This window comes from Piliocolobus tephrosceles, chromosome 4, assembly GCF_002776525.5.
Source record: "Piliocolobus tephrosceles isolate RC106 chromosome 4, ASM277652v3, whole genome shotgun sequence".
Lineage (NCBI taxonomy): Eukaryota > Metazoa > Chordata > Mammalia > Primates > Cercopithecidae > Piliocolobus > Piliocolobus tephrosceles.
The window spans coordinates 135,757,340-135,772,883 of record NC_045437.1 but is presented as its reverse complement, the minus strand read 5'-3'; the positions used below and the strand labels follow the sequence as shown (position 1 = coordinate 135,772,883).

The following is a 15,544-nucleotide window of genomic DNA, read 5'->3' as shown; positions in this document are numbered from 1 at the left end:
CATTTGGTTGTCAGGCCTTTCTGGTTCCCTTCAGCCTGGAACAGTTAGTTGCTTGGTTTTCCTTTGACTTTCATAATTTGAAACTTCTGAAGATTACAGGATAGTTACTTTGTCCAATTTCCCTCAATTTAGGTCTGCCAGATGTTTTTCATGACTAGATCTAGGGTATGTATCTTTAGCTGGAATGCACATTAGTGCTGCTGTGTTCATCCAGGGCAATCTATGAGGTAGCAGCTAATTTTTATTTGTCCCATTTGGTTTACTTTGATCACTTGTTTAAGGGGGTGTCTTGCAAGTTACTCCCTAAAAGGGTATTTCCCCTGTTTAACTACTAGGTATTTGCATCTACTAGTTTTAGAATTCACTGATGTTTCTTGATTAAAAATTGTTATCATGATGACTGCCAAATGGTGAGTTTGTTTCTTCTTTTTTTTGAGACAGGATCTTGCTCTGTTGTCTGGGCTGCAGTACAGTGGCAGAATCTCAGTTCACGGCAGCCTTGACCTTCCAGGCTCAATCAATCCTCCTGCCTCAGCCGCTTGAACAGCTGGGACTACAGGTGTGCAACACCATGCCTGGGTAATTTTTGAACTTCTTTTTGTTTTTGTAAAGGTGGGGTTTTGTCATGTTGGCCAGGCTGGTATTAAACTCCTGGGCTCAAGTGATCAGCTTACCTCCCAAAGTGCTGGGATTACAGACGTGAGCTACTGTGCCTGGCCCACAGGGTGAACTTCTAATTCCAGGACTTCGCTTTACATTCTACCACAAGGAAGAGCTTGACATCCAGTTGGCATCCTACCACAAGGAAGAGCCTGTGCTTCTCCCCGTTTATCTACTGTATCAGTCTGGACTCAGGAATTCTTCCATTACTATTATATTTTCATTTTTAAGGTTTCTACATTTATATTTTAAGGTTTTTATCCTTTGCTTACTTTAAAATAATCTTTATTGAGGGGTAATATAATAAAATACACCCATTTTTTAATACGTTGATGAGTTGTGACAGATATATGTAGTCACATCACCCTACCACAATTACTTTTGTACCAATCTAATATTTTCATCAAGCCTCTTTGTGGTAAGATATACCCCCTGCTTGAGCCCTAGGCAATGACTAATTTGCTCTCACTGTGGTTTAGCTTTGCCTGTTGAAGAATTTCACATACACCGGGCGCAGTGGCTCACGCCTATAATCCCAGCACTTTGGGAGGCTGAGGTGGGCAGATCACCCGAGGTCAGGAGTTCAATCCCAGCCTGGCCAACATGTTGAATCCCTGTCTCTACTAAAAACACAAAAAATGAGCTGGGTGTGAGGCACGCACCTGTAGACACAGCTACTCAGGAGGCTGAGGCAGGAGAATTGCTTGAACCTGGGGGGTGGAGGTTGTAGTGAGCTGAGAGTGCACCACTGCACTTCAGCCTGGGTGACAGAGTTTCAAAAAAAAAAAAGAATTTCACATAAACAGAATTAGATAGTATGTAGTCTTTTGTGCCTAGCTGCTTCTGCTTGGTATGTTTTTCTAGATTCATCAATTTTGTTCTTTATCAGTTGTTACCTTCTTTTTATTGCAGAGTAGAAGCCTACTGTAGGAATATACCACAATTAATTCATTTATCTGATGATGGACATTTGGATTGTTACCAGTTTTTGGTCATCACAGATAAAGCTCCTATGAGCATTCTTTTACAAGTCTTTATGTGGACATATCACTTCATTTCTTTGGGTTTAAATTTCTAGTTGCTTAATATATTCTTTCATTAAAAAAAAAAAATTATTTCACAGAGACAATGTCTCCCTACGTTGCCCAGGCTAGTCCTGAACTCCTGGACTCAAGCCATCCTCCTGCCTCGGCATCCCAAAGTGTTGGGATTATAGGAGTGAGCCACCATGCTTGGCCAATTTTTCCTATTTGCTTTTATTTTGTAATTTTTGGTAGAGATGGGATCTTGCTCTGTTGCCAGGCTGGTCTCAAACTCCTGGCCTTAAGTGATCCTCTAGCCTTGGCTTCCCAAAGTGCTGGGAATATAGACATGAGCCACTGTGCCCAGCAGTTGCTTAATATATTTTGTCTAGCTTTCTAGTTGCTTATGGCAAGTCTGCTACCAATTAATCTTTCTTAGCCAGAAATGGAATTTTCTTCTTACTTTATTTTCAACAATTGTCCCAGATTAGGTCAGTGGGAGCCTCTTGAAGCTGTTTCTTTTGTCCTTTTGACATGTCTCCTTAATTCTTTGAGTACTGCCTTCCTTTGTGGCATAAGCATATTCCAGGTTCAGTTTGTATTCTTCCTGTCCCAGCCCGGAAAGAGCCATTTATCCAAGAAACCAAGGATACTTTCAGTGGAGAATGTCATTTAGAAATCAAGATCTGGGCTGGGCACGGTGGCTTATGCCTGTAATCCCAGCACTTTGGGAGGCTGGTGGGCAGATCACTTGAGGCCAGGAGTTTGAGATCAGCCTGGCCAACATGGCTAGATCCCATCTCTACTAGAAATACAAAAAATTAGTCAGGCGTAGTAGTGCACACCTTTAGTTCCGGCTACTAGGGAGGCCGAGGTGCGAGAATTGCTTTAACCCAAGAGATGGAGGCTGCAGTGAGCCAAGATCACGCCACTACATTCCAGTCTGGGCAACACAGCGAGACTCTGTCTCAAAAAAGAAACCAAGATCTGAGTGCCAGGTATGCTCTTTCCTATTGTGGGTGGTGGTGTTCTCAAGCCCTTGTGGCTGCCTTCTTGCTCAGGCTCAGATACCTGCCATACAGACACTAATGCCCTACACGAATGTCTTCCTTGCTCAATCCTGATCAACTCAATTATTAAGAAAGGGAGAAAAAGAATTAAATAAGCTCTAGATTCTGACTGACCTTGAGGAGGCCGGGAATGATCTTGCATGGAAGTGAGCCACTTGTGCACACAAAAGTCATCTGCCCCTGAATAGACGCAGTCTGGATCCAAAGGAGACCACGTCACACAAAGCAGTCGACCTCGATGTCCTCGGAAATTGCACAGGGGCTCTTCCCGGAGAGCATCCCACACCTAAACCCAAAAGTACATGGCCGAATAGACATTTTCTGGTTATTCTGTTTGGGGGGTATGTTTTCTAACTAAAACAAACAAACAAACAAACAAACAAAAAACAATCTGCAGCCTCTTATTTCCTCACGTGGTTTGGAGTTTTCTCTTAGAAGTTCAATTTCAGAAGAGTACTATTTCCTGTGAGAGACTTCTGTGCTCGGAGATGTATAGGCATTCCTACGGGGATGATTTTGAATGAGCTTCTACTGGTGTCCTATGGATTCCACTGTCTCGAACCAAAACTGTATGTTAACTTTTGAGCTTGAGATTTTGGTATCATGAAGAAAATAGCCCACATCTAGTACAGAAATTAGAGTTCTAATTTCTCATAGATGATTCTTTTGTCTCCAATTCTTTGAGTAATTGGCCAATTTCCTTTCTATTTCTTGAATTATTCTGAATTCAGTTTCACAGAAGGCAGCCCTTTGCAGCTCCTGGCTTTGTGCAGATAGCTCAATTACAACTGAACACTGAGAGAGAGAATCACGGGTATTAGGTCCCCAGCTCCTAATGCCTATTCTAGTTCTGATATCCAGAAGTCCTCCCTCATAGATCCGGCCTGGCATTTCATCTTTATTTATTTAGAACTTGGACATTTCTGACAATTTATTATTAAAAATTGTTTTGTGATTTTTAGCCAACATTTCAGTGTCTGAACAGAAGAGAGTACTTTGCATACATATTAGTCCACCATACCGACAGTGAGTCAGAATGAAATCTGTAAAAATGTTAGAGTTAGCTAGTTCTTATCAATACTTTCCCCTTCATCTAAGTAAAAAAACTCCAGTCTTAGCCTGCTGAAGGCCCAGCTACGTGGAATGAAAGAAACTAAAATGCCTCCAAAGCCAGAAAATCTCCTTCTGTAGATGATAATGGGGGAGGGAAAACCTGTTCACAACCAGGGGAAAAGACGAAAGAATTTGTTAGAGCACACAGTGAAGGACCCACAGGGACAAGGACACAATAGTACCTGGGCTGTACCATCATAGGAAGCAGATACCAGCCTTCCATCATGATGTGGGCTCCACGCCACACTGGTAATCTTGGCCGTATGCCCTGAGAGGGTCCGGTAGGGCTCCGTAATGGTCACTGGAGACTCGGGGCTGCTCTCTAAAAGGCAAGGGAAAGACATCACTGCTGCTACTAATAATAACAAAAAAACAAAACAAAAAGTACATCCAGGAAGGCATTCACATGGCAAGAATCAAGATTTTGCCATACGTTTTCCAGGTGATATTTTTTTGAGATGGAGTTTCACTCCTGTTGCTCAGGCTGGAGTGCAATGGCGCAATCTTGGCTCACTGCAACCTCCGTCTCCCGGGTTCAAGCAATTCTCCTGCCTCAGCCTCCCAAGTCTAGGTGATTGTTAGCAGACAACACTGTTAGTTATTAAGAGTGTGGGCACATCCACAGTGCTTAGCATATAGATTACCACCAGAAGTGTTAGGTCTCATTATCACTTATAGGATATTCCAGCTAAAATGTGTAATTTGAATACAGTCATGAGAAAATACCAGACAAATGCAAAATGAGAAAGCATCTACAAAACGAGTGCCCTATCTTCCTCAAAAATGTCATGTAAGATTTAAAAAAGTCTGGCTTGGCCAGGCATGTTGGCTTACGCCTATAATCCCAGCACTTTGGGAGGTCAAGGTGGGCAAATTGCTTGAGTTCAGGAGTTCAAGACCAGCCTGCAGAAACCCTGACTCTACTAAAATACAAAAATTAACCAGGTGTGTTGGTGCACACCTATAGTCCCAGCTACATGGGAGGCTGAGATGGGTGGATTGCTTGAGCCTGGGAGGCAGAGGGTGCAGTGAGCTGAGATTGTGCCATTGAACTCCAGCCTGGGTGTCAGAGTGAGACTGTCTCCAAAAAAAAAAAAAAAAAGGAAAAACACAAAAACCAAAAACCAACCTAGCCAGGCATTGTGGTATGTGCCTGTAGTACCAGCTGCTCAGGAGGCTGAGGTGGGAGGATGGCTTGAGCCCAGGAGTTGGAGGCTGTCGGGAGCTATAACTGTACCACTATACTCCAGCCTGAACAATACAATGAGACCTAGTTTCTAAAAAATAAATACATACATAATTTTTTTTTTTTTTTGAGACGGGGTTTCACTCTTGTCTCCCAGGCTGGAGTGCAATGGTGTGATCTAGGTTCACTGAAACCTCCGCCTCCCAGGTTCAAGCGATTCTCCTGCCTCAGCCTCCTGAGTAGCTGGGATTACAGGCATGTGCCACCACGCCCAGTTAAGTTTTGTATTTTTAGTCGAGATGGGGTTTCACCATGTTGACCAGGCTGGTCTCGAACTCCTGACTTCAAGCGATCCGCCCATCTTGGCCTCCCAAAGTGCTGGGATTATAGGCGTGAGCCACCGTGTCTGGCCTAAATAAATAATTTTTAAAAGGCTGAGAAATTATTATAGATGAAAGGAGACTAAAGAGATATGACAACAAAATGCAAATAGGTGATCTGTGCTGCAGAGAAAAGATTTACTATTAAGGACATTATTGGATCAACTGACACAACTAGGATATGGGTGGCCAATTAAATTATTTTATTTATTTTTTTTGAGACGGAGTCTTGCTCTGTCGCCCAGGCTGGAGTGCAGTGGCGCGATCTCAGCTCACTGCAAGCTCCGCCTCCTGGGTTTATGCCATTCTCCTGCCTCAGCCTCCGGAGTAGCCGGGGACTACAGGCGCCCGCCACCTCGCCCGGCTAGTTTTTTGTATTTTTAGTAGAGACGGGGTTTCACTGTGTTAGCCAGGATGGTCTCGATCTCCTGACCTCGTGATCCGCCCGTCTCGGCCTCCCAAAGTGCTGAGATTACAGGCTTGAGCCACCACGCCCGGCCTATTTTATTTTTTTTAAAGAGCTTAGGTCTTACTCTGTCTATGGCCAAGGGTGGAGTACAGTGACACAGTTGTAGCTAACTGCAGCCTCCAACTCCTGGGCTGAAGAGATCCTCCCTCAGCCTGTGAGTAACTGGGCCTATAGGTACCCATCATATCCAGCTAACTTTTAGAACTTTTGCTGCATTGCTCAGGATGGTCTCGAACTCCTGGCCTCAAGTGATCATTCTGCCATGGCCTCCTAAAGTGTTTGGATTATAGGAATGAGCCACCATGCCTGGCCTAAACTATTTGTTTAAATTGACAAATAATAGGTGTATATATTTTAAGGGAAAGATGAAACTCTTGTATATTAAGTTAAACTAACAAACTGGTAATGGGTAGGAAAAACTATATACACACATGCACACAGAATAAAGCCAATATGATAACACATCAAAAATTATTGAATCTATTAATTGGAAAAAATATGAGATTTCTTTGTACAATTTTTGTAACTTTCCTCTAAGTCTAAATTATTTCAAAATAAGAAGGTAAAAATTAAATGAAATGGATTCTGCCAGTTTTCTTCCTTTCTCTATTATTTTAGTAGATATGATATAAAGTACATGATTAATTTAGAATCCCAATAATAATCATAAGGACCAGAATCAGCTTTCTAACATAACTTCATTAGTTATATACTGTCACTATTTATTACTAGGAAAATACATCTACATTTTAATATATTTTCCATATGGCTTTTAACTCAGCAGAGTCACTACTAGAACCAGAAATATTTTTTCTTGTTACACATAGGATTCTTAGAAAACTACTGAAGTAAATTCTAGAGAAATAAAAAATGTAACTATTTTCACTATGGCTGAGAGCACATACTTTCTAGCACTCTGAAAACAGTTTAGTGTCAGATTATAATTTCTTCATATTAGGAAAAAAAGTAATTCCACTTCACTCACGTTTGAAAACAGCTCTTATGACCACCTACTATGGTTTTCCCAGGCACCGAAGGGGCCTTAATGAAATTTAAGATTCCTTATGGAATAAATCATACCCATATGAAGATTAACTCATTATAGGCCAGGTGCGGTGGCTCACGCCTGTAGTCCCACCACTTTGGAAGGCCAAGGCGGGCAGATCACCTGAGGTTGAAGTTTGAGACCAGCCTGACCAATGTGGCAAAACCCTGTCTCGACTAAAATACAAAAAATTAGCCAGGCATGGTGGCACGTGCCTGTAGTCCCAGCTACTTGGGAGGCTGAGGCAGGAGAATCGCTTGGACCTGGGAGGTGGAGGTTGCAGTGAGCCGACATCGTCCCACTGCACTTCAGCCTGGTGACAGAGCAAGGCTCCTTCTCAAAAAAAAAAAAAAAAAGAAAAGAAAGTTAACTCATTAAGCATGGAATAGTACTTGCTAGAACACATACAGACACTGCAATTAGACACTCTAAAGTTGAAACTAGGCTCTATTATATATTAGCGACGATACTTGCTCGAATAAGTTAGTTAACCTTTCCGAGCCTCAGTTTAATCACTGGGAAAATGAGGATAACATTACCTATCACCCTCTCAGGATTTTAAGAATCAGGTGTAATCAAACACGGGAATGAAGTATATGTCCTGTGTTTGTGTGTAACACTCAAAAACTGCTGGAGGAAGTATTAAATGGCATAATGTTTTTGGAGAGCTGCTTAACAATAACTATAAAAAACTACATTCTTTTATCTAGCAATTCCACTTCTAGAATTTTCTGTACGAAAATGATTCATTCATGTTCATGAAGATATATGTATAAGGCAGTTTACTGTAATAGTACTTAAATTGTAAAAAAAAAAAAATAAATAATTTGAAGGTCATTCAATTATGGAATGGATAAATTATGGTATGCCCATATAATGGAATGAACAGATAATTTTTTTTTTTAATTTTTATTTTTTATATAGGTGGGGTCTCACTACATTGCCCAGGCTGGTTTCAAACTCCTGGTCTCAAACTATCCTTCCACTACAGCCTTCCAAAGTGCTAGGATTACAGGCATGAGCCACTGTGCCTGGCCGACAGATATTTGTTAATAACAGCAAAATAGATCCTTATGTACTGACATAAAAAGATGCCCATGACAAATATCATAAATTTAGAGAAAAAAACTGCAAGCAGTATATATTATATATAGTAATTTCTTTTTAGCTAGGAACAAAGATTATTCTTTCACACAAGTACACAGGAGGGTAAACCTATTAATGTATACTAACGTATATACATATGTAGGCTATAACTTTATAAAATCTAGAGAAAATATGCAGCAAACTAGTAACACTGGTTATTAAATAAGATTTTATCTTATCATTTTTTTAACTTCATTTTTTTTTCTTTCTTTTTTGAGATAGGGTGTGCTCTGTCACCCAGGCTAGGGTGCAGTGGTACAAATATAGCTTACTGCAGCCTCAAACTCCTGGGATCAAATGATTCTCCCAGCTCAGCCTCCCAAGTAGCTGGGACTACAGGCTTGCACCTCTAACCCGGCAAATTTGTTTTTTATTTTTAATTTTCTGTAGAGACGGAGCCTCACTGTTTAATAGGCTGGTCTCAAAATCCTGGCCACAAGTAATCTCGCTGTGGCCTCCCAAAGTGCTGGGATTACAGGTGTGAGCAACCGTGCCTGGCCAACTTCAGCTTCTGTTACCATTTTTATCATGTTTGAAAGAATTTTAAAATAAGATGAATCTATTACTTTTGAAACAGAAAACGTAGTAAGAATAATATTTATTTTATTATGATGTCAAAAATAAACTAAAAAGTGACAAAGATTAGAATGGAAAGTAGCTGAACAAAAGGTATCATCCCCAGTATGAAAGAAACCAGTTACCTATGATAGTCTTCAGGTTGTGCACATAAATGACTGCATTGTTGGAGCCAGAGGCCATCAGATAGCTCAGCTCTGGCTGGCTGCCATGCTCATGATGCCAGCTAATGGTATTCACAAGCTTGTGATGTTGTTGGATAGTGCAGATCAGTTTCAGGTTGGGAACCTGAAATATTTCTATTGATCTGGAATAAGAAACACATCAAAACAAGAAAGATGGATGATCAAATTACAAGTTACAGTGCAAACAGCAGCTCCCTCATTCCATCAGTCAAGGAAAGATGAGGTAGAAAAGGATAACCCTTTCTATTACTGCAAAGATCATTCTCTCACAAAAAATCAAGTATAAAAAGTTATTCTCCAAAAAGTATATTCAGCTTTTAAAAATTCTAGCAATATCCTAACAATTCTTTTCTTAAAAAAATTAATTTTTGGCTGGGCGCAGTGGCTCACGACTGTAATCCCAGCACTTTGGGAGGCCGAGGTGGGCGGATCACAAGGTCAGGAGATCGAGACCATCTTGGCTAACACGGTGAAACCATATCTCTACTAAAAATACAAAAAAATGAGCCAGGTGGGTGGCGGGCACCTGTAGTCCCAGTTACTTGGGAGGTTGAGGCAGGAGAATGGCGTGAACCCAGGAAGCAGAGCTTGCAGCAAGCCGAGATCGCGCCACTGCACTCCAGCCTGGGTGACAGAGCGAGACTCCCTCTCAAAAAAAAAAATTAATTAATTTAAAAAAATTTTAACTTTCCACACTACCTCAGTGTAACAATCTCCTAGCATTCTAACGATGCTTGATAAAATTGTGTTCATCAGGCCTTCATGACAAATGATGATAGGGAGAAGCTAAAAGAATGAACAGATCAATGGCTGAATTAGGACTGTGTTACTATGATTAACATTGGTCAGGACATAGACCTAAAAAGCATTTCTGACTAGGCTTACTTTAAACAAATGGAGTGAGATTTCGGCAGTTCAACATCGGAGGTGACCGTTTTGTGAGGCACAAGACAGCCAAAATACAGTGTAGTCAAATACTCTCAATGGACTGAAAATATCTAAATAATTCTGTAGTTCTCAAAGACACAGGGCACTCCCAGATCAGCAGAGGATATCAAGAATATCAAAATACCAAATACAACTGGGCCTCCCCAGCTAATGTTACGGACAGCACTAGTCAGCTTATGATCAAATATATGTGCAATCGCAAATTTTTGTATCTTAAAGAAGCAAATACATACCCATCTTCATTGCCAAGAGCCATGATTTTGCCATCTGCTTTCCAACTTATCTCTGTGTGTACAGGCAATTTGTACTAGAAACCAGAACAAACCAATCTTGACTATAAACATATCTCACAAATCAACAATGACAGCATGAGGAAAAAAAAAACCCTAGAGTTTAAAAACGTTTTAATTATACAACATCTATTCTTGTAAATAATCTACATAATTAGTCAAAGGATTACTAAGAACACGCATTCTAATTCTCATTTCCTAACTGGGTCAAAAAAACAAAACAAAACAAAACAAAAAACCCCAAGGCCAGTAAGTACTAAATGTTTACAATGCTTAACCTTGTGAACTATATACTTAATTAAACTGATCTGCGCCCATCAGCTTCGACAACATGGGGACCATGGGTCCTTAAAGAAAGCTATATAGACTCTCCTTGTTTTCTATCCCTTCAAAGCTTCTTTCCCTGAATCATTTCCCTCACATATCTATATGCTGGTGTTCCCCAAGGCTGCCTGGGCCACTTTCTCTTGTTAATTGTCTCTCTAGCCCACTCATACATGCCCACAGCTTCTTCATCTATCATTACTGTGAAGAGATTCCAAATTTCTATTTCCAGTTCAGACTCCTATATGAACTTCTATCCACACATTCAAGGGTTAATAAACTAAGAGTCTTAGGAACAGGAATTTTGTCTCTTTTATTCATTGCTGAATGTTAATATTTAGATAAAATTAAAGACAATGAGAGAATATAATAGACAATTCAATTTATAACAAAATGTTAGCTTTATACTAGCCATAAAAGTAATGAGCAACAATATAAAAATGCTCACTGGGGCTGGGCATGGTAGCTCATGCCTATAATGCCAGCACTTTGGGAGGCCAAGGTGGGTGGATCACTTGAGGCCAGGAGTCCGAGACCAGAGCCTGGTCAACATGGTGAAACCCTGTCTCTACTAAAGACACGAAAATTAGCCAGGCTTGGCATGTGCTTGTAATCCCAACTACTCAGGTGGCTAAGACATGAGAATCACGTAAATCTGGGAGGTGGAGGCTGCAGTGAGCCAAGATCGCACCACCGCACTCCAGCCTGGGTGACAGAACGAGGCTCTGTCTCAAAAAGTAAAAAATACTCATTTGAAAAGGGGTAAGGAGGCCAAGGCAGGTGGATCACTTGAGCTCAGAAGTTCAAAACCAGCCTGGCCAACTTGGTGTAACCACATTTCTACTTAAAAATACAAAAATTAGCTGGGCATGGTGGCCTATGCCTGCAGTCCCAGATACTTGGGAGGCTGAGGCAGGAGAATCTCATGAACCTAGCAGACCGGAGGTTGCAGTGAGCCGAGATCATGCCACTGCACTCCAGCCTAAGCGACAGAGCGAGACTCTGTCTCAAAAAACAAAAAAACAAAAAAACAAAAAAAAAAGAAAAGAAAGGGTAAGGAAATGTCAACATTTAAGGTACGACTTCAAAAGACAGTTCTGGCACATATTGACAGAATGATAACGCAAATGTAATTAAACGTGGGAATCTGGGTAAAGGATATAAGCAAATTATGTGTATTATTTTCGTAGCTTTGTGTAAATCTAAAATCATTTTACCAGAAAATTAAAAACAAAATGACAATTTTGTCTTGAGTAAAACACTACGCAGTTGCATTTGGACACTATATTGTTATTTTTACCACGGCATCACTTTGGTGAAAGTGGTTGGCCTGAAAAGGATGCTTTATACCTAACACCTGAAAGTTTATAATAAATCATCGTTGCAATTGAGACAAACCTTTTTTGTTTCCGTAGTTCTTTTTTTTTTTTGCCTCATACTCACTTCTGAGAGGTACTTCTTTGTTTTATTCAAGGATAAAGACTCCTAAGACACATAACTCACAAATTCACGCACAGCCTTATAAGAATATTTAAGAAATCTGACTTAGTATGATGATGGTAATCTCTAATATCATTTATTCTGCAGGATGGGAAACCCAGAGGGATCTGTGATGTAGAAAGAAAAGACTTTAGGACCACAAGAACTCACTTTGATTGAATTGGTGTCCCTGATCAGTTTGTTGATGTCAAAGGCTTCTCCACTAAGCTTCCAGGGATTATGCTGTAAGACAATCCCTTCTCCTCCACAGCTGTATAAAGCAAGGGAAGGTCTGTCTCCTTCTCCTGTATGAAATAAGAAACTTATCAGTTTTGTACTTCACCAGCTTAACTATTTGTTGCTATAGTGTGACCATATCATACTATATAGTTGTCTTAAAAGAACTATATATTTGAAACATTCTAATACACTGGAATAAAATCACTGTTCTTTCCATCTGAACACAGTTGTTGGGAGCAGAAGTAAAAAAAACTATACTACTATAATTCTAGGTTAATTTATGTGATGCAACATATCTGCTTTAAACATTCTTCTGGTATTCATAACAGGGATCCAAAAGCTGGGATCAGAAAACAAACATATATGTTCTCAAAGCAAGGCTTCTGAGAATTTGCTTTTTCTTCCAGAAATGAGTACTCTTTGGGAATTATATAGCACAGTAGGACTTTCTATGTCTTATAACAATGAGATGTCATCAAAGTAGTGATTTCCTTAGTATCACAGCAATCCTCTTGTTAATTTTTAACAAGCAGTGATTCTGGTGGGTTTCTGTAAGTGCAAGTTTTACTTTTACCACCGGTAGATCACAAATCAAATATCCAGTAAACATTTGTTGAATAAATGAACTACAAATTCCAATGTTACTTGAGTTATGATAAATCTACTTATCCTCTCTATGTAATGCAATTCCTATAGAAATTTACAGATGTTTCATCATAGATGGTTAAGAAAAGTTTATCAGAGATTTTTGATGAATACATTCATTTAAAAAGCTAATAGAAAAGACTCATTACTTTAGGAATAAGAAATAGAAAGATAAGGCTTAGGGGCTAGAAGAGGGAAAGGAGCAGAATGCTGAATGAAAGGCAAGGGATCATTTCAGAAACTCTAAGTTTGCTTTTCCTGTGGGTGAAAACAGATATTATTCCATTAATATACTGAAGTATCATTCTAATTCTGATAAAATTAAAAAGTGACAGTAAGTTTTAGTGAAGAATATTAGACTGGGTATCAGGATCCAGCATGATAACTACACATACAATGAAAAAGTTCAGATCAAATAGAAGAAACAATGCTTTAGTGAGTTTGGGGAAGCTTATTACAGGTAAATGGTTTCTCCCAGGAATTGTGATTTATCGTCTGCCACTACCGTCTTCATGAACCCCTGGGGACATAAGCAGCCCACATAAGCAGTCAGTGCACTAGACCATTTATGACTCTTTCCATCTTTAATATTTTAAGATTAAACTGAAGGAAGAATACTCTCATATTCGTTACGGAACTGCTCAGACACTTACCAAGTGACATGGGGGGTACTGGTGGCCCCCAGGCTAAAGTATATACAGTCTTCTTATGATATGTGCTAGAAATCTGCGGAGGCCTTTAGAAGAGCGGGGAGAGAGAACAAACGGAGATTTAAACAAAAAGGCATAGTGAAAACCAGACCACCTTTTTCTAAAAGGTCCCCATTATAAACGTAACTACTAATAATTGGAGAAAAATAATTCAATGATATCTTGCTCCAAATAGTTGATTGTAAAATAAATATAATATTTACATTTAAATTACATTTAAATATCAAATAATGATATTTACTACTAAAACGATTAAGTCCCAAACATCTTACTCCCGCAAAAAATGTTACTCCTACCCATCTAGCCAGAACACATATTATCAACACCCAAATGTATTCACTTTACAGTCATATAAAAGATGACAAGTCATTTTAGACTTACTCTGTGCCATTAACATTTCTTAAACTGAGACAAGATTTCAGGGTAGAGAGATTTTCAGTTTGTGATTGTCTTTTAAAGAAGGCATACTCCTAAGAGTATTTTCAAAAGGTTGTTGTGGTAATAGTATGTGATGTGTCAGTAGAGAATGCTTAACTTTGTAGGAAAAAACCAGGCAGCACTGTTATTTCTTTTATCATAAATTATCATACATTCTTTATATGATTTTAGAATTCCAGAGCCTATGAATAATTAGCAGCTGACTTACTTCCATTAATCTGACAAATTTATAGTAATCATGCTAGAGAATAAATCAAAATTTCTAAAAGAAATTTATATTTTATAAACAGGTTAATTTATACTGCAGCATATTCTTTTCTTTTTTTGAGACAGAGTCTCGCTCTGTCTCCCAGGCTGGAGTGCAGTCGCACGATCTCCGCTCACTGCAAGCTCCGCCTCCCGGGTTCACGCCATTCTCCTGCCTCAGTCTCCAGAGTAGCTGGGACTACAGGCACCTGCCACTACACCCGGCTAATTTTTTGTATTTTTAGTAGAGATGGGGTTTCACAGTGTTCGCCAGGATGGTCTCGATCTCCTGACCTCGTGATCTGCCTGCCTCAGCCTCCCAAAAGTGCTGGGATTGCAGGCATGAGCCAATGTGCCAGGCCTTAAAATAGTGTTTTATTTGAGAGTTAAAAAAGGAAAATAGTCAACTGCATGTAGGTTCTACATGAGTACTCGGAGAACTGAATATAAAAAGGACAGCTCTGGCCAGGCAAAGTGTGGCTCACATCTGTAATCCCAGCACTCTGGGAGGCTGAGGCAGGAGGATCACGAGGTCAGGAGATCGAGACCATCCTGGCGAACACTGTGAAACCCCAACTCTACTAAAAATACAAAAAATTAGCCGGGCGTGGTGGCAGGTGCCTGTAATCCCAGCTACTCCGGAGACTGAGGCAGGAGAATCGCTTGAACCTGGAAGGTGGAGGTTTTGGTGAGCTGAGATCGCACCACTGTACTCCAGCCTGGGCAACAAGTGTGAAACTCCGTCTCAAGGAAAAAAAAAAAAAAAAAGGACAGCTCTGCAGCTCTGCAGTAAATGATTTTCACTCAGAAATGAATGATCTAAGACAGAGGCTGGCCAACCTTTTCTGTAAATATTTCAGGCTTTGCTAGCCATGTGGTCCCTGCCACAACTACTCCACTCTGCAGTGGTAGTATGAAAGCAGCCAGACAGAATGTAAACAAAGGAGTGTAGCCATGTCACAATAAAATTTTACTTACAGACACTGAAATCTGATTTATTTAATCTTCATATGTCATAAAATATTCTTTTGATATTTCTCCAGCCACTTAAAAAAGTAAAACCATTCTTAATTCATGGACCATGGTTCACCAACGCCTGGTCTAGAACAGTGTTGTCCAATAAGGTAGCCATTAGTGACAGATGCCTCTTGTGCATTTAAAATGGGGCGACTGAGGAACTGAATTCCTATTTCATTTTTATTACTTTAAGTATAAATAGCCACATGTGGCTACTGTCAGGCCTCTGAGCCCAAGCTAAGCCATCATATCCCCAGGAACCTGCATGTATACATCCAGATGGCCTGAAGCAACTGAAGATCCACAGAAGTGAAAAATAGCTTAACTGATGACATTCCACCATTGTGATTTGTTT

At 40.0% G+C, this 15,544-nt stretch overlaps 1 protein-coding gene across 2 annotated transcripts in view; it reads right to left on the bottom strand.

Moving 5' to 3' along the window:
* GEMIN5 (gem nuclear organelle associated protein 5) overlaps positions 1-15,544 on the bottom strand; it is a 52,270-nt gene that overhangs the window by 22,319 nt on the left and 14,407 nt on the right. For both annotated transcript variants that reach the window (XM_023226921.2, XM_023226922.2), the window contains exons 10-15: positions 13,432-13,514; positions 12,065-12,198; positions 10,034-10,107; positions 8,793-8,974; positions 4,048-4,187; positions 2,867-3,038 (exon numbers count right to left, since the gene is read on the bottom strand). In XM_023226921.2, coding sequence (XP_023082689.2) covers positions 2,867-3,038; positions 4,048-4,187; positions 8,793-8,974; positions 10,034-10,107; positions 12,065-12,198; positions 13,432-13,514 — 785 coding nt within the window. The remainder of the gene's footprint in view (positions 1-2,866; positions 3,039-4,047; positions 4,188-8,792; positions 8,975-10,033; positions 10,108-12,064; positions 12,199-13,431; positions 13,515-15,544) is intronic.